Source organism: Pseudopodoces humilis, chromosome 1, assembly GCF_049639895.1.
Source record: "Pseudopodoces humilis isolate 2021_Gansu_Grassland_sample_001 chromosome 1, ASM4963989v1, whole genome shotgun sequence".
In the NCBI taxonomy this organism is placed as follows: domain Eukaryota; kingdom Metazoa; phylum Chordata; class Aves; order Passeriformes; family Paridae; genus Pseudopodoces; species Pseudopodoces humilis.
Genome location: NC_142200.1, coordinates 2,516,548 through 2,535,835, shown reverse-complemented (window position 1 = coordinate 2,535,835; position 19,288 = coordinate 2,516,548). Strand labels below are relative to the sequence as shown.

General features: G+C 42.4%; 1 protein-coding gene across 15 annotated transcripts in view; it reads right to left on the bottom strand.

The window, feature by feature from the left end:
• The window catches only part of TSNARE1 (t-SNARE domain containing 1), a 455,536-nt gene that overhangs the window by 297,252 nt on the left and 138,996 nt on the right, over positions 1–19,288 (bottom strand). For all 15 annotated transcript variants that reach the window (XM_088056786.1, XM_088056777.1, XM_088056781.1 and 12 more), the window contains 2 exons: positions 9,257–9,334; positions 2,124–2,193 (listed from right to left, as the gene is read on the bottom strand). In XM_088056786.1, the coding sequence (XP_087912912.1) occupies positions 2,124–2,193; positions 9,257–9,334 (148 nt within the window). The remainder of the gene's footprint in view (positions 1–2,123; positions 2,194–9,256; positions 9,335–19,288) is intronic.

Sequence of the window (19,288 nt, the reverse complement as noted above, 5' to 3'; positions counted from 1 at the left end):
ACAGGATGGCAGAAAGGGAGGGTTGAGGGGAGGAGAGCTGCTGGTCCAACTCAGCAGAGCACCCTGGTTCTTCTCCGTATGGAGATACAAGAAGTCAAATGGGAGACTCCCCATGGGGAGTGGGGATGAACCAGGAGACAGCTGGAAGAATTCTGGGGCTGATAGGGATAGGGAAGCACAGTTAAAATTTTAAAAAGCTGCATTTAACTATCTGGACAATTAACAATAATTCCGAGATCAAAAAATAATTAGTGCAATTAGTGCCTTATGCATCTATTTATGTAACTGCTCAGGAAAGAGGAAAATTATCCATCCATGTTTCTGGAGTGCTCTGAAGAGTCGAGGAATTGATTCTTTAATTTAAAAAAAACAAACCAACAGAATAGTTTAGGAGAGCAAACACAATATCTGCATGATAGTCTTTCCTTGGTTAAGGATCTCCAGCAGTTATTAAGGTGCTTTGTGCTTCAAATAATTTTGTACATGTAAACATCTTTCTTGATTACATCGATCTTCACAGGCTGACTTTTTACTCTTACATCCTCTCCAGTCTCCTAAATTTACTTTCAAATCTTCTGACTATTACTATTTTTAATCCTCTGGTTTGCAAAACAGAGTATATGTGAATTAGGGCAGACCTGATGAAAGCAATGGATTGGAGAGAAAAGGGGAGACATTGCAAACAGGTCTGAGAGTTTATGTTGTATTGAGAAGGTCAGTAAAGCCCATCAGGCAAATAAAGAAATAACCCCCAAAGTCTCCTCTTTCTTCACAGCCAAATCTCAGCAGGAACAGCAGTCACACCCATGGAATCAGAGACATATACTAAACAGTTAATTTTTGCCTGCAAGCTGCTTGAAGGAAGACACCTTTAGTAAATTGTGATACATTTGGGGAAGTCATTTGAATTCTGTAATTCGCACGTGTACAATGACAGCGAACTGTGTGTGTTTGTGTGTACACAGCTCTGGAAGAGGGAGTTTAATGAACTGTGTCTCCTGCAACTGCAAATCAAGTTTCATTTTGTCAGTGCTGTGCCACATGATGCTGTGATGCAGCTTCCAACACCACAAAGCACTTTTCCTCCTATAAAATATCCTCTCCCTATTTTTTAAATTTTTTTTATTTTTAATTTTTTTTCATAGAACCATGGAATGTTTTGGGTTGGAGGGGTTCTTAAAGATCACTTGGTTCCAGTGCCCCTGCCATGGACAGGGACACTTTCCACTACCCCAGGTTGCTCCAAACCCTGTCCAACCTGGCCTTGGACACTTCCAGGGATGGGGCAGCCACAGCTCCTCTGGGCAATCTGTGCCAGGGCCTCACAGGAGGGAATTTCCTCCCCATAGGGATGAATTTCTTCCTGATATCCAATCTACACCTACTGCCTTTCAGTCTGAAGCCACTCCCCCTTGTTCTGTCACTCCATGCCTCTGTCACAAGTCCCTTTTCTCTTTCCTTTGGGTTCATGGACCTTGGCCAAGTAGAACTTGGCGGGTAAAAGAAAAGGAAAAAGCCACAGAAACATCTGTTTTGGTTCATCTCCAGCCAGCAGCTAAGCTCCCTCAGCTGCTCATTCTGTATTTGCTGGTGGGGTGGGGTGAGAAGCAGGAAAGGCCTTGACTCTGTGTAAGAACTGCTCAGCAGTAACTAAAATATCCCTGGATTATCAACACTGCTTTCATTATAAATCCAAACCATAGTCTCAAACTGGATACTGTGAAGAAAATTATCTCCATCCCAGCCAAAACCAGCACAGTTTCCTACTCCGGCTTCACTTCAAAAAATAAATACCCACCACCCCCAGCAACAAAAAACAACCAAAAACAAAATAACAATGTCTCCAAGAACCACAGAATGCCTTCTTTCACCATGGGTCATCTTTTTTGTGTTATCTCCACACCATTCTCTGCCACCTGAAACCAGCACAAGCAAAGCTTTATACGATCAATACACATCCTACCACCATTAATCACCAACAGGAACGGAAAAAAACAAAGCAATCCTGACAAAAAGATGTCCAGCTATAATAAAAGGATGGAATAAAGGGTGAGGATAGATGAGGGGAAAAAATGAAAAGGCTGGGACAAAGAAAGATCTGCAACAATTTAAAATAAACTCACAGTCCATCCTGCAACTCTTGAGTATCATTCGAGGTCCCCAGGGATCGAAGACTTCTTTCCAGAGAGGTCACTGTCAACAGCAGAGAAAGAGAAGATAAAGAAACAGCACACCTTTTCAGAGGAAAAAAAAAAAAAAATACTGAATTTTTGTTCAGGTGTTTGTCTTTTAATTTAATTTAATACTTTTAAAAAAATACAATGAAGTGTTTGAACAAGTAACCTGTGAGAGAAAGGGGACATCTACCGGTAGCCACTGCCACAGAATGATACATTGGAAGCATAAATGGTGAATCCATGTATAACATGCCATGACATGATGGAATATGACCCCTTGTCAGGAAAACCTCTGTTCCATGGACCCTGCACAGATCTCTGGCTCTTCCAGCCTTGAGCTGACATAGAATTGTGCATTGAACATTTCCAGTTGGAAACGTGCCCCTGGTGAAGAGGCAAGAGATTGAATAATAACTATTTATTGCTCTGAATAATAATAATAAAGGCGCAGAACGTTGATGTCTACTCTGATATCTCCCATCTTCTTGTTCAAGATGCTAACACTCAAAATGTTTTCTGTCTTTTGGCTCAGAAAAAATGGAGAATGATCTTCTGTGTTTGTGCTCAACATATTCTTGGGCTTTTCCATCAGGAGAGAATATCCTAAAAGCAACTGGGAGGTGCAAACATGATCTGCTCTGTAATTTGCAATTACTTCAGATTTAAAAAATATATCTATATATGTGTGTGTGTATATAAAAGCAGAAATCTAGGAGTACTGTTGTCTTTTTCCACTCTTAAATTTCACTGTCTCAATTCACTTTCAAATTAACAACAGGTCACTACCTTTGGATTTAGCACAGCCAGCAAGCAAAGCACTTCAAGATTTCCCCCAATGAAACATGTTAAATAAATTACATTCTTGATATTTACATGTGGGATTTCTCTCAGGACGTTTCCAACTGTAAAAACCCATAACCTGTTATCAGTCACGCTTCAGTATTTAAGGACAGAAAGAAGAAGAGATTAAAAACATGGCTCAATTATTTCAGCAGAAATTTAAGAAATCCTCTGTTTTAATGACTCTGCAGACTTGGACTTGGCCTGTAGTTTTGAACAAGTCACTTAATTATATTTCCACTGACAGTCAAAATCCACTCTTCTCTTTTGGGCTCTGCTGGCTTGACACCAAAAGTCACTAAGCAGCATAAAAAGTAACTAATGTGCCTGAACTACATGAATATTCAAAAAACCACTTTGAATAGCACCATGTATTTCCACCAGTGCTAGTTCTCAATAACAGATTTTACTGCAGAGTTTGGAGATTCAATAAGATAAAGCCTCAAGGAATTGTCTATAACTGAGCTAATAATTATTCTTCTTTGCTGGAAGCACAATGTTTTAAAGAAGAAATTGGAAGTTTTCACCAATAACCACTTGCTTCTGTAGAAGGACAGTACTGGCCCTGCAGAGATCCCATGGATACTATAATTCCCTCTTTCCCTCTCCACAATCCTAACAAATCAATTTCCCATACAATATACGTGCTGTCCAGTTTTAACACAATTTTTTTCATCAATTAAAAATCCTTCTGGACCCATCAACCCTTTGGAACAAAGCAGAGTGTGGTCCTTGGAGAACAGACAGCAAGCCAAGGTGAAGAAAGGACTTGTGTGGACACTGAATTTGTAAGAACCAGTTAATGTCATGTGTGCAATTCCAGAACAAAATCAGCAGCTACAGCCTCCATGAACCTTTCTAACCTGACCTGAGAAAATAAGGACAATTCAAAGTGAGTTTTGCTGAAGCTGCTTTGGAGATGATTGGACAGGAAAGAAGTTCTGCTACTGAACAGAACAGTTCAAGACTTCACACTCATGCCATTTCACACTGAGGCAAACCCAGAAGCTGACAGATTTGTTCAGCATTTTGGAAAACCTGCGAAAAGTTGAAAAGAATATGAGACATGAATGAAAGAGGTGAGGAAAGTGTTTGTCAGTTAGATGAGAATGTGACCTGGATTAAGTTCTTATCCAATAATTTTATCTAATATTCCAATTTAAACATAGTATTTAGAAAACTAAATAAATGTCAGTTGTCCCAAAATGACAAGATATGCACTCTGGAGGAGCCAGAGGTTGCCATTTGCTATAGCTCTTATCTGGAAAACAGCGGGACTAAGGCTCCAACATGAGTTTCCTGAATCTCAGGAAAGCCGAAAGCATCCTGGGCTGCATCAAAAGAGGAGTGGCTAGAAGCTCAGTAGAGGTGATTCTCCCCCTCTGCTCCCCTCCCATGAGACCCCACCTGCACTGCATCCAGCTCTGTGGCCCCCAACACAAGAAGGATGTGGACCTGTTGAAGAAAATCCAGGTGGCCATGGAGATGATCACAGGGCTGGAGCATCTCTGCTCTGAAGCCAGGCTGGGACTGCTGGATTATTCAGCCTGGAGAAGAGACTCCAGAGAGAGCTCAGAGCACCTTCCAGTGCCTAAAGGGGCTCCAAGAGAAATAGAGAGGGACTCTGGAGCAGGGCATGAAGTGATAGGACAAGCAGGAGAGGATTTACACTGATGGAGGACAGGCTTAGACTGGATATTAGGAAGAAATTCTTTACTGTGAAGCTGGGGAGGCCCTGGCTCAGGTTGCCCAGAGAAGCTGTGGCTGCCCCAACCCTGGAAGTGTCCAAGGCCAGGTTGAACAAGGCTTGAAGCAACCTGGGAGAGTAGAAGCTGTCCCTGCTCATGGCAGGGGGTTGGGAACCAAGTGATCTTTAAGGTCCTTTCCAACCCAAGCCATTCTGTGATTCTATAATCAAATCTCAGTTAAATCTAACTTTCTTTGACCAAGAATAAATTCATCAAAATCTCTGCAGTTCCTGTGCTGGATGTGGAAAATCCCTCTCAATGTACCACTTCTGGTCATGTGAGCAGTAATTTGACCAGAGGAGCAAATCATCAAGCTTTGCTGGAAGGATGTGTGAAGCCATTCGTAAAACAGGAATCTTATTTTAAAAGTCTTGTTCTTTTTGTTATTAAAAGGCACGCCTGAGTCCTCCAGAATGAGACACATTCACAAGGCATCAGTGATGTTGGGGCTGCACTGATTTGCTGCACTGAGAGCTTGGACCCTCGTTGCCTGTGCCATTTCATTCCTTAAATCAATGGGGGATAAATAACCATCCTGGGATGGCAGTGGAGACCCTATCACACCTGAGGGATGTGGAAAAAATCCTCTGCTTAGCCTTTAAGATCGAGGAAATGGGACTGCACGTGGCACCAACCTATTATGGGCCATCATTAATGAGTGAGGAGCAGGAATTAGAGAGGCAAGAGACCCATCAGAGAGGTCAGGTTCTCCATCTGGGCAGCTCAGGTCTGATTCCTCCAGCATATCCTCCGCTGATCAGACAAGATGCACCAGAGCAACTCCACTTAGGAGTGTTATTTATTGCACTTATTTATGAGATACTTACTAAGAGGCAGCTAAAAGCTGCACATGAGAAAAAAAATATGCAAAGTCTTGATAAAAGTATAGGTGAAAAAAAAAAAAATAAAAGCCATAAATGAGACAAATTCAGGCAGAATTCAAGCTCCTGTTTGTGTCCTGATAGGAAAATCAACTAAATTTAAAAACCCAAAAACATGAAAGTGACAACCTGGTCTACTGGAAGGTGTCCCTGCCCATGGCAAGGTGTTGGGACAAGATGACTTTTAAGGTCCCTTCCAATCCCAAACAATTCTGTGACTCTATGATTCTAGGAACCTTCCCCACTTTCAGCAGGAACAGCCCCAAAAGATTGAGAGAAAGAAAGCAGATGCAAAGATTAGGGAAACTCTTCCTCTACCCCTCCATACTTCTGTAAGAGATGGCCTTAAAAAAATGTCAATAAGCTCACAACCCAGCAGGAGAGTGATCCAGTAGCATAAACAGAACCAGCTGTCCTGGCTAAGATTTTTGTTCAACAAATGAGGGAGATTTCCATTTTCCTGGCAGAAAAAGGGAACAGGAAGCATTTATAGGTGAGAATAATCAACTCAGAGCTATAAAATCCCCCTTGGTCAGGAAGCAAGTCCTGAAGTGCCCAAGAAGAATTGAAATCACCCCAAAGGCTCAGAATTCTGTAAAAAGAATAAGGACAGAAAAGAGGGACAAAGCACACAGTGTTTATTACTCCTGCAGTGTTTCTCAATAAAATTCAATGGCGCTTTAAAATCCTGGGACAAAGTTGACTTCTTGTTTCATTAAAAATAGTCATTCCCCAAAGACATAAAAGGTATTGCTGAGATTGGCCACAACCTGGGATTTTTAGAATCTAAACAACAAAAAGCACAACATGGCCAATTCCTGACAGCTTGGAAGAGCCTGGCCAGGGAAGGGGTGAAGTCACAATTCCTGGCAGTGTTCAAAAACAAACCGACAAGGCATTTCCCAAGGTTTAGTGGCGTTGGTGTCATTCAGTCAAAGCTTGGACTTGGAGATCTTGGAAGTCTTTTCCAACCTTAATGATTCTATAACTCCACGATTCTATGATCTTCAGCACCCCAAAAAGGAACAGGAACATTTCAGGTGCATGGTTAGATCTCCAAACACAATGGGGAACCTGAAGAACCTCAGAGAGGCTGCAGCAAGCCAAGAAACAAAGGGAAAGAGGAGCTGTGATAGGATTTATGCAATTTTTAGGATGCTCAAGACACCATGCCCAGCACAAGAGAAGTAACCCCATCATCTGGTGAGCATCTGGAACGTAGCTGCCTGTTCCTTGCTCAGCCACTTGTGTGGTGCTACACAAACAACATCATTGACCTATTTTCCATGCTCCAAGTCAGAGCTTCCTGAGTTTCCTGAAGAGACTTTGCAGCACAGAAAGAATCATGGGCACTCTTCCCCATTTTCTAACCCTTAAAAGTTCTTTACCTAAAGTGAATTAGCTCTGCTAAATCGTAGCAGTACACTCAGCAGCCTTCTCCTGAAAATCTCTAACCACGTTTTGGGGGAAAGACTATAAAAAATAAACTGAGTGAAACTGATTTTGTCAGGCAAAAAATAATACAGGTAGTGAACAGAGGAACAACAGAAGAGTATCTTATGGGCATTCCTTCAACCTGAAAGCACTTTAAAAGGCATTATAGATTCATAGATTCATAGATTTTAAAAGCCAGAGAGAGCAATTCTGATTATCCAATCTGATTTCCTCCCATAAAATTTTGTCCCATCAGTCCCACATCAAGACTGTGGACTGCAGCTGGACTAAAGTATATCTTATAAAAAAGACATTTGAATCTTGATTTAAAGGTTCATGGCAAAGCCAAATCCTCCAAGCCCTCTCCATAAGCAGTTCTAATGGCTGGTTATCCTCATACAGAAGGACTGAATTTGTCTAGTTTTAACTCCTGTCTCCTGATCTCCTTCTGTGTGAGAACGATAGATTAATGAGCCCCTTGCTATCTATTTGATGTCTTTCTTCCTAGAGAGGTACTTATACACCACAATCGAGCCCTCTTAGATGTCTCAAACAGAAATTTGGTTGGCATGAATTTTAAAGTCTGATTTTCAGATGTCAAACAGCTTTGGCTTTTCTCTGCACCCTCTCTATTTTTGCAATAGTTTTAAGTGCATGCATTGTCATTATCTGCTTCACAGAGCAGTTCAGGCAACTCTTAAAAGGAAACACATCATCACCATCTCGAGAGGAGAAGTAACAACAACAGAGGTTGTCTAACATGAACTGAAGGGGTTAAGGCAATTCTAACAAAGAATGAGAACAGAAATCAGGTTGTATTTTGAAAGAGATGTGCCATTCACCTTTAGGTTTTCTCAGGATAAAACTCCACCGTAGAAGGAGTTGTGATTAAAGCACAGGGGCACATCAAGTCAGCCCTAATCTGTCCAGTTTGGACAAGAACAGCACACACAGACTCACCAGAAGGTTCAGTCTGAGCCCTCATTTTGGAAGTAGAAGTGCTACTACCGCTCATCACTGGCACTGTCGAATTAAAACTATTGGTGCTGGAGCAGCCAAAACTGCTAATGCAGGTTTTTTTGTGTGTTATGGTGTGGTTTTTCACCCACCTGCCAGCCAAGTACCCATGACCACAACTGGGAGGTTCAAGCTCCCACAGTGGCCATAATCCCATTTTTACATGGGATGTGTGTCACCAATACAAGGGTCACCAACCCCTTGTAGTTATAGAAAAACTGGTGCTTGAATTTTCCTGGCAGAGGGAGCACACACAACTCATCAAAAGTACAGACAACTACATTTTAGAAGTTTTTAATTCCCATCCTTGTTCTAACAAGGATCACTTGCTACAGCGACCAGGGCTCCACCCCTGGGTCACACTGGGGAAGAATTACACAAATAAGGAGGCACTAAAACCCTTTCCCTGAACCTAGGCTAGGTTCCTTTCTGTCACCCAAGACAGAAAGAACAGACACAGAAGCTCTCCAGGTGACTCCAAAGCAATTTCAAGGTCTACTGTAAAATCAGCACTGAAAATTTCAGAGGCCTGTCTGACACTGCTGTATTTTACAACTGGGGTACAATGGCACTGCCTTCCACTCAGCAAGGTTACTTTTTATCTGTCTGCAAGATAAATTCCTCCAGCCTAACCCCACGAAACTGATGAGCAAGAACCTGTTTCAAAGGAGGAAGGACTCTGCATCTCTAGGGGCTGGGGAGATAGGAGCAGCAAAAGCACCCCTGCCCAGCCACAGAGTGGAGAACAGCAGAGTTTTGGTGCTGGTGTTTTTCTAAGGGAGATAGATGTTTTGCAAGCTCATGTGACAGGCTCTGAACACAGTAGTGCTGCAATGAAAATGAGCCTGCCTTGTTCCACCTTTCTGAGCTCTAGCTCTCTATTGTAACAGATGACATAATTAAAAATAGAAAAAGGATGTGGTCTTAGCAAGGATTGGAATATGTCTGTGCCTGTTGGATGGAACATATGGTGGAATATTTTTACATCTTATAAGGAGCTGTGTGTTGGACATGTGCTGCTGCTCATGAGATGCAGCAGCAGAAAAGCTGCATTAATATTTGCTCCCTGACAAGAGGAGCTGCCAGGGGCCATGTCCATGCTCAGGAATCATCAGCAGGACGGCACAGAATGCACCAGGAAACCTTTCATTTTACGCACCATTGGAGTTAATTCGGAAGACATTGGCTGAAGTCTCCTGAAAAAGTTCCTGCAGTTCGCTGGGATCAATCTGGGTGGCTGTGAAGAGAACAGAAAACAAATTGTGTTAATACTGCACACCACCAATCACTTTGAGAGGGGGATGGTGCTTTGAGAGGGATGTAGATTCCTCCTTGCTGCAGAAGTTTAGCCCAGGTAGGGTGATCTGATGCAGCTTTACACAGTGCCTGGTCATGGAACTTGCACTGGACAGACAAATCCAGCAGCACCAGGACAGTGAAGGTGCTGCTGCAACACAGTGGATACAGCCCACACGGATTGAGATGGCATTTGTAGGAATTATCAGCAATCAGAATACAAATAATTCCACTTCATTTACGGAGTGGGAGTATCAGATCCACGACTGCATGACAAACCACAGTGCCAAGTGATGGTCAGCCAGCACTTTCCAGAGCAGGAGGGCTCGTGAGCAGGTCCTGCCTGTGGAAAAGGGCAGGAAGCAGCGAGCAGAGGGCACCTGCCCCGTGGGGTCAAAGCTTTTGGGGCAGGTGGGAGCTCAGTGGGACCTCCACACATTCCTCCCCCAACCCCCAAGAGAGGCCCCTCTTCTTCCCATTCCTCCCTGATAGTTCAAAAGGAAGGGGAAATTCCAGTGCCAGGAATTTCTACTGCTGGTGCCCAGAAAAATTCTTACACTTCATTCCCAAGGTTCCTACTTTAGCCAAGGTATTCAAATCTGCCCTACAAGAACACTGAAGCGAGGGTTTCAACATTTTGGGGTTTCAGGTTTGGTAGAAGGTAGGGTGTTTTTCTTTTTGTTGGTTGGCTTTTTGCTGGGTTAATTTTGGTGTTGGGTTTTTTTTTTCTTTTTCTTATTGTTTTGTTTGTTTATTTAGGATTTTTTGTTTGTTGGGGTTTGGCTTTTTTGTTCTGATTTTTTAGCTTCATTTCCCAGCTTTAAAATCCCTGAAACTGTCCCCAGCTTCTCCACAGTTTCATCCTCCCCAGAGAAGGAGTGATGTGGGGTTGGACTGAGCTATACTAGAGAATCACAGAATGGTTTGGGTTGGAAGGGACCTTATGGATCACCCAGTTCCAACCCGCTGCCATGGGCAGGAACACCTTCCACTATCCCAGGCTGCTCCAAGCCCTGTCCAACCTGGCCTTGGACACTTCCAGGGATGGGGCAGCCACAGCTCCTCTGGCCAACCTGAGCCAGGGCCTCACCACTCTCACAGGGAGGAATTTCTTCCTCATATCCAATCTAAATCTGCCTTCCTTCAGCTTAACACTATTAATTATGGCTGTATTAAGCCCATCTTACAGAGAAAGGACACATCATGTAAATAAGCTTTAACCAGGCACTTCAATTTTGATTGTTCACAGTCACCAGAGAAACACTCATTTGTAACAATGTCTTTGTCACCAGTTTCAGGGCAGCAGCTTCCCAGCAGATTTTTGTTTTTTATTTTGCCTCCCACTTGTGTCAGCTTTTGTGAGTTTCCCAGAAGCTGCTTTACCTGAAACTTTGGTCACATCCTGAAACACCCCAGGGCTTGTCCATCTGAAAGAGTCCAACAGCTCCAGCTTTTACCCAGCTGCTCCTCTGAGTGAAGCATCTCAGACTCAAACAGGAGCTGAGATTCATTTCTTTGAGTCAGCAGACTGGAACTCTGACCTCCTCTGCACCCCTTAACCAGAATTCCCTAAGCTGCTAAAACACCACGCACCCAACCTGCATCTGGCAGAGCAGAAAGACAACGATGGAGCAAGGCAAAAACGAGGGAAATTGGGTAAAATGAGAAGCCTGATGGATGCACTGCTCAGGTTAGGGCTGAGGATGCATCTCCCGGTGCTGGAGGAGCAGCTGCACATCCAGAGAGCAGATTTGCCACTGCTTCTCACACTCACTGAGACGTTCAGCCCTGTAACAGCTGTAAATAAAGTCATGGATCAGCCTGCCAGCATGACACAAATCCAGGGTATTAAATGCTGTTTAATCCAAATGCACAGGGCCTCATTGATAGAGATTTTCCCACTCTTCCTGCAGTTTCTCTTAAATCAGCTGTCCCAGACATTCCTTTCCTTTGTTCTGCAGAGGAGGCTGCAGAACAGCAGAAATCAGCACAGGCTCCCCTGTCCCCCAGGAATTTCACTTGTTACTAACAGGGTCCAGATTTCATTAAATCACTGCAAAGAGCAGGAGAGGGTAAGATTTTTAGATCTTTACACACTGTGAATACCCCCATTTTAGGAGGTTTTTCTTGGATTTTCAGGGTGCTAACATATTCCAGAGAAAACTGGTGTGCAGATTTTGCGATAGAACTCATTTTGCAGGGGTGGGGCTTTTTTTAGAGGATGGGGAGAGGGTTTATTTAACTTCTTTATTTCCATTCTTTCCTTAGAAACACTAAATTTGCCTCAACAGATTTTCATCCTGGCCCAGTGAGTCCACATGCACTGAGGTACTGAACAAAGCCTCAGATGAACCCTGAAGCAACCAACTCACAGCTTGGGAACTCCCTCAAGAGCTCAGTTGTAATCACCCAGATGGGAACAATATTGCTTTAAATCCCCAAATAACCCAGACTGCAGACTTCAGTGGGTTCCCACGTGGGGACACTCCTGCACAGCACCCAGCAGGTGCTTCTGAGCAGCATTTCAAATGCCAAAGGCACACCAAGAGCAAAGATGAAATATCCCAAACGTTGCAAAAGGCAGGAGAAGCACCAATATCACTGCAGGGACTGTGCACACCTGAGAAGGAAACACAGAGCGACACTGAGGGCCCAGAGTTGTTCCATGAAGTTAAAAATTACCCAAAAATTCAGGTGCTAATTTGGGAGGGTGAGATTTAATTATATTTATTGTTAGTTTCCTCGCTTTGAGCCACAATCCTCTAATTGGAAAGAGACAACAGATGTGGATCATACTCTGAAATCATGGAAATAATTCATTTTTTAAGCTTTCACATATTCATTGTAGTCAAAATTACTTAAATGGAGGCCTCAAGGCCTCTCAGTTCACACCTATCTTACAACACCCATGATCACGCTCATACCTAAAAAAATGCAAATTAAATCTAAAATAAAACCAAAAAACAACAAACAAACAAAAAAACAGTAAGGCAAATGAAACCTTTGTCCAAAATTTCCAAACACTGACTTTGAAAATGCAATTCATGGAGAATGTTTTTTTCTGGGAAAATTGCACTGTATCTGGCTTGCAGTTTCCTGCCCCTAGACTTTTATTTCATGTCACAGCATGCTGCCAGTTCTGGCTTTTATTTTGTTTCTATTTTGCAAAAGAAAAGAAAATAGCAACAAGAAGGCTGTTTTAACTACTCCAATTTCAAGCTTCAACACATCAAGCTGAGATGTTGTAACTATTCATGGAGGATGCAGCAGTTCAGGCAGACAAGCAGAACAATATGAAGACAGCAGCAGAAAGCAAAGCAAAACTGCATCTGTACTACCAAGGCAGCCAAGGAAGACAAACCAAGACTGAGAAGTAAAGTGGATGTGAAGTCTGATAAAAAATTAAACATCTTTGATTACATCGAGTGAATACTTAAATATTTTGATTCCCCAAGAAGGATTAGGAGGTTTCTGATAAGCATTAAATTATGTTATGCATTAAATACATGCCCTGACACTAACAAGTTCAGGGCCACAGCTGGGAAAAAAGGACTTTTATATGTACTGAGTCCCCAAGGCTGTGAAGGCTTTGCAATGGATGTGTTACAGAATCCCACACACAAATAGTTTATTCTTTTTTTCCTTATCTGGACATTCCCAAAACAAAATTTGTACTGTTTCTATTTATTTTTCCAGAAAAATCCCCTTGGATCCCAGGACAACCCGACTTCCTCTGCTATCAGTTCAACATCTCCCTGCCTAGGATATAGTGATAACCTGCTATATTTAGTGCTGCTATATTTATTTTTATTTACAGAAATCATAGAATGTTTGAGGTTGGAAGGGACCTTAAATATCATCTGTTCCTGCCACCATGGGCAGGAACACCTTCCACTAGACCAGGTCACTCAAACCTTCACCAACCAATTCCTAAAGCAGCCTTAGCAGCTAACAGTGGCATTTCTGATATTTGCCTATTTAATTCTTCTTTTCTCTGCCTGAAAAGCCCCACAGGCACCCAGGTAAGCACAACAGACGGAAAAAAGAGCTTTTCAATACCTGCTCTGCCAAAGCAAAGTGTGTCAATGCACACCCTGCAGGGGGAGGCCTCAGCTGCGAGTGGGACCTTGAGGAGCTTTGTGACTTGGGTGTGGGGTTTTATCCCAGAAATCCCTTCCTCTGGGCAAAAATCTGTGAGGTTGCTGCAAGTTTAAATCCAGCCAAGCAACATCACCTCACACCCATCTGCTGTGACATCTTAGACCTCTGTATTACCTGCCACTCTCTGGATCAATGCAAAAAGAAAAGAGAAAAAAAAAATTTAAAAAAAGGGAAAGAAAAAATGAACTGAATCATGGAATCACTTAGGTTGGGAAAAAACCTTTGAATCCAACCATTTAACCAAGCACTGCCAAACCCACCACTAAACTGTGTGCCTAGAGTGCCACATCTACACATCTTTCAAATATCTCCAGGGATAGTGACTCAGCCACTTCCCCTGACACCCTGTTCCCATGACTGATGAGCCTTTCATTGAAGAAATTGTTCCTAATGTCCACTACAAACCTCACCTGGTAAATCTTGAAGGCCATTTCCACTTTTTCTACCATATGCTACCTGGCAGAAGTGACAGACCCCAGCCTGGCTGCAATCTCCCTTCGGGGAACTGTAAGGAGAGGTTGAGAAGCTTAAAAATCCATGCAAGCCTTACACTTGATTTTTACAACCACTGTTTCAGAGAACACTCAGAGTTCATCACTTTCCATGATTCAGTGCAATTATAATCTTTAATTCATCACAATTCTGTCTACAGGAGACAGCTTTGGATGAGGACTGGCCAGTGGAGGGATGTGGTGTCTGTGCTTGGAGAAAAGGAGAGCCCCAGGACTCATGGGCTGCTTCCCCCAGTCCTGCTCAGGAGAGAGAAAATAATTCTGCTGCACCTGGACATCCCTCGGGCTCTCATGTGCTGGGACAGTCGACAGCCCCAAGCACCTCCACCAGCAGCTTTGGCAGGGAAGCAGAAATGCCAGCAGGAATTTCTTCCAGTTCCTCTTCAAGGCTAAGCCAAATACGATGCCTGGTCAGGTTTATAAGGTCTTGTCTCAAGTGATCTGGATATAATTAATGTCCAAAGGGAATTGCTGGAGGTCCAGGACAACACACATAGTGAAGGAACCTACAGGAACATCCTTTTGCTTAATGTTAATGAAAAGCACCTGTGTTGGCCACGTTAATCTTCTTTTCCTATTAATTATTTCACACTAATTTGGAGTTCCTAATGGCTTTTCTGCAGCCAGGTGAAGTCAATTGCCTCCCTGAACTCAATTTTGCAGCAAACTCAAAATAACCTAAAAGTTGCAGAGAAGAAGAAGCAGTAATTAAAATAACTCCAGTAAAAAAGGGGAAGGGAGGAAGAACAGGACAAGAATTTGATCTTTCTACTTATGATACTTAATGTGGCTGTAGCAAAGCAATTCAGCGCCTCAAATTCCTACGGATTTATCCCCAGAGCACCACCAAGAATTATATCTGTGTTCTGCTAAAGCAAGTCCCAGATTTCCTGCAGCTTCTCTCCTCTGAAAGCTTTAACTGAAGTTACAGCATCATCCTTTGCCAAAGAAACTCCCAGAGAAAGTTACTCGGTCTCCAAACTCCTCTTCTGTACCATGAAACACCTGCAAGGAGTGAAAAAGCAGGCAGGAAGCATCCTGCCCACTCTGATTTCAAGCCATCCACCCCAAATCCTCGGTTCACCAGTATGGATAGAGCCCCACCACAGCCAGCCCTGTGGCTTAACCCTTTCACAGCTGAGCTGAGTGGATGAGTCTCACCCATCCAGCACCTTGTTCCTCCTCCAGGACCACTCCAGCCATTGCAAGGCTTCAATTCCCCCTGTTCACAGCATTATCCAAGAGAATAATTCCTTATTGAAGGCTGAGATCCACAATGAGAGCCATGTGCCTCTGGCACTGGGAAATGAACTCAAGGGAGAGGAAGAGATAGATCTTTGGCTGCTGGCCAGAGAGAAAAAGAAATTTGCTCTGGAGAAAAAATGGTCAATTCTTGTCTTTATTTTAGTTTTTCCACAACAACTTGCATAAAACTGAAAGGTTGGAAGAAGATGAAGGAGGCCAAGGACAAGAAAGAGTAAAGAGAAAAAAGCAAATTGTCATACAAGGGAGAAAATGCTAAAGAAAACAAGCAAGAAGTGGTGGAGGCACAGACACCTACACCCACCCCAGACAAATCCTTCAGTCCCCAGTACTCAACAGCTTCCCAGGGTGTTCCTCCTGTGGATTCTCTGCTGTCTGATCCCAAGTTCCACACAGCCAGAACACAGATTTGCTCTTTCACTGCCTTCCCCTTTCATATAAACCACAGGAACCTTGATTCTCCTCGTCACCTCTGCTCTCCTGTTGAAACTGGTCAAAAAAAGCTTCAACAAACACCAGGACAGAAAGAATTGCCCAAGGGCGTGTTTGAACAAAGTTTCTTCCCTCAAAACAGTGAGCTTAAAATAGAAAAGGGAATGGAAGAGAATGAAAGAAGCAGCATCATGTGTAATGTGAAGTTGCTCCTGGCGTGCAAGCTTGGGAGGTTTTTATTTCCTGCTGATGAAATTTGAGTGAAATAAGTGATAAAGGGAAATGTAAGCAAAAATCACACTCATCAGGCAACCTGATTTTCATCAGTGTTGGAAAACAGGAGGCTGTTTCACATGTAGTAGCTCTGAGGCTCTTTGCTACAGATTTGTCCAAAAGGCCTGTGTCTCCTCAGCAGGGCCACAGCACAAAGAAGGGGCACCTATGGAATTACAGGTGTAAAAATTGGGATGAAGCTGGTGCTTGCACCAGTCCTCCCTCAAACCCCTCGTCACACAGCAGGGTCAGTGTGTTCAAGAACTCAATTCCCTATGGGTTAACTCAAGGTTTTTGTTGGCTTTAACACTAATAAACTCCTTTTCCTTCTTTTTTTTTTTTTTTTTTGCTCCTTTTTTTAATCAACTTCCTGATTTCTCCAACATACAAAATACATTTTTTCTGCTTTTAGAAATGAAGCTTTACCTGAAAGTAAAATCCTTCTCAGTTGGAAGAACACATTTCCTCCCACTCATCAAAAAGGGAGAGGTGTTAGGTAGGAAAGCACCTGCCTTATCCTCCTCTCCCTAAGGGAACACCTTGGGAAAGTTGGATGGGACCCTGAGCAACCTGGTCTAGTGGAAGGTGTCCCTGCTCATGGCAGGTGGCTTGGAACAAGATGATTTTGAAGGTTCCATCCAACCCAAACCATTCTATGGTTCTATGATTAATCATTTTTTACAGTGCAGTCAAGATTCAATCAGATTTTCTTTGCATTATTTTTGGTTAAGGTGTTTTCCTCCACTTTGGTTTCCTTCTTTAGCACCTATGCTAATAAAAAACTGCTGAAGAAGAAAGGAAAAGACTCTCTAATGAGCAGCACCTCATCTGGTGTGTCCAGAACAGCACAGAGAGTTCCAGAAGCCTCAGCTCATGGAGGAGTGTGGCCAAGGAGCAATTACAATCACAGGAATCACAGAATGGTTTGGGTTGGAAGGGACCTTAAAGATCATCCAGTTCCAGCCCCCTGCCACGACCAGAGAAGTGGGTTGGCAACTCATTTTCAGCTTTGCCAAATCACTTGGGGTCCATGTCCCTGAGGGTACATCTTCAACTTTCTCACAGCAGTATTAGCCAAAAACAGCCTCCCAAACCCACCCACGTGGTATTAAGAAAATAAAGAGAAATACCCAAACTGTCCAGCAAGAGAAGAACTGTCTGTTCCTAGAGCCAACCCTGAGACAAACAGAGTGCACTGACTTTTGGTCAAGTGGAGAGGCTCCTCCTTGGTGAGCATCACATGATCTGTGTGCCCAGATGGGAGCAATTACAGCCCTGCCCAAATTCACTCCAGTTCTGGAGGTGGATTTTGCAAGTGAAAAGGAAATCTATGACCAAAATCCTGTAAAATCAGCTGGTACAGTCTTGCAAAGGAGCAGAGAAATCCCAGAGGGTCAGATACAGCACGAGGGAAGGTTGGTGGCATAAGGTGGCAGCCAGAAGATGAGCTACACTCCATTGTAAAAGCAAAGTGGTGAGATGAAGCAGAGATGTTGCTTCCAACTCATGATGTGGAGGAAAACACCCCAAAAAAGTCAAAGTAAGAGTCCCAACCCACCAACTTTGCTACATTACTACCCTAAGAGTTTATTTCAATTTATTATTAACAAGTTCCCTACTTTTGAAAGACCATTAGAAATATATCAGACTTTTTCCCAGCAGCAAGTGACAGTGTGTTCTTCTCACTCCTTTCTTCTCAAGCTTGTTAAAGATGTTAGACAGCAACATCAGCCTCCAGTACAAAACCTGATATTCTCTACATCTGCATTAATGCTGCCAGAAAAACCTGTGCTCATCCTATGCTGCCTTTTAGGCAGCAGGGGAAAGATTAAAAGAAATAAAAAATAAACCCAACCAGCATGGAAAAAACCCAACAAACATTCTGCATTCTAATTTCTACAAGGAAAACAGCAGCTCTTGTTGTTCCTTAGTAGAAGGAAACGTCAGAGACTCACAAGGCTGTTACTGAAATAAAGAACCCATCACTTCATGGGGTCAACATGATGGCTGAAAGTGGTTTGAAGGTCAGACAGCCCATGGGGAAGGAGCTGCTGGGATCCTCAGCCCTGCTTCTCCTGCTCAAACCTCTGTAAAATGAACAAAGTAATTCAGAGAACTCCCACTTTCACCACAGGAATCCACATGGGCTGAAGTGCTCTTCTCCAGCTGGGAGAATTAGAGGAAAAGCTGATTTTCTGTGATGGTTAAATGCAAAACAGACTTCAGATTTTAAGCAAAATTTTATGAAGAATAAATACAAAGCAGAGTTGGACAGTGGATTTAAAAGCTGGTAAATGGAGGTGTGGAAATTTTGGTTTTGTTTGAACAGTTTTACAATTAAGAGTTTTTCTCCATTTTTAAGCAGCAGGGAGACAAGCTTAAAAGGTTTTGCATAATTCTGATGTGTCACCAAGATGCATTTTAAATGAAAAAAAAACACTTTTTTTCCATTTAAATTTTTTGCTGGTAGTGGATTAGGATAGAGTTAAAAGGACAATTCATTTTTTTATTGAAATAAATCAATGTACTGTAAAATACCAATTAATTTTTGAAATTTCCCTATCAAATCCTATTGCTTCTTGCTTTCCAGGATGGAAAGTCTAATCATGTTCCCTCCTTCATGCTCCAAAGCAGTGGCAAAAGCAAGCATTAAGGCAGTGTCTGCCTGTATTTTTAAAAGAATACCTAAGTCATTTAAAAAAAAGAAGAAAATAAAAAGAAAAAAGGCAATTTAAGGTATTTGACAGTTTGCTTCATTTTTTAATATTGATGCTGTATGAGGATATAAATAAAACCTGAGTGAAAGTAAGTTTTGTTTGTACTGTCATATTCCTGGGATAGTCTGCAGTCCTGTGTTAATGCAAACACAAACAACAGTACCAAGAGAATGTGAAAATGTAAAGGAACTGATTGGAAAAGCAAAGTGGAAATGATTAATCTTACACTTACTGCCCGAGCTGTTGGGAGTGTAACGTGAAAGCAGCCAGCAAAAAAAGATGAAGAATCCAAATATTTTTGAAATGCCGTTATTTAAAAATTTATTGGTGATATAAATCATAAAATAATGTTTTTATTTTTAAACTGGCACTTAATCAGCCTCTCTTCTCATCTTATTAATGAACTCAGCACTAATTGCCTTAGAAAATATATTTTTAAAGATTCAGGCTATTAATGACAAGATGGGGATGATTTTTTTTTTTCTGATTAAGTCCATGTGATGCAAGTGAGTGGTAGCAGAAAAAAACAGCCCTATG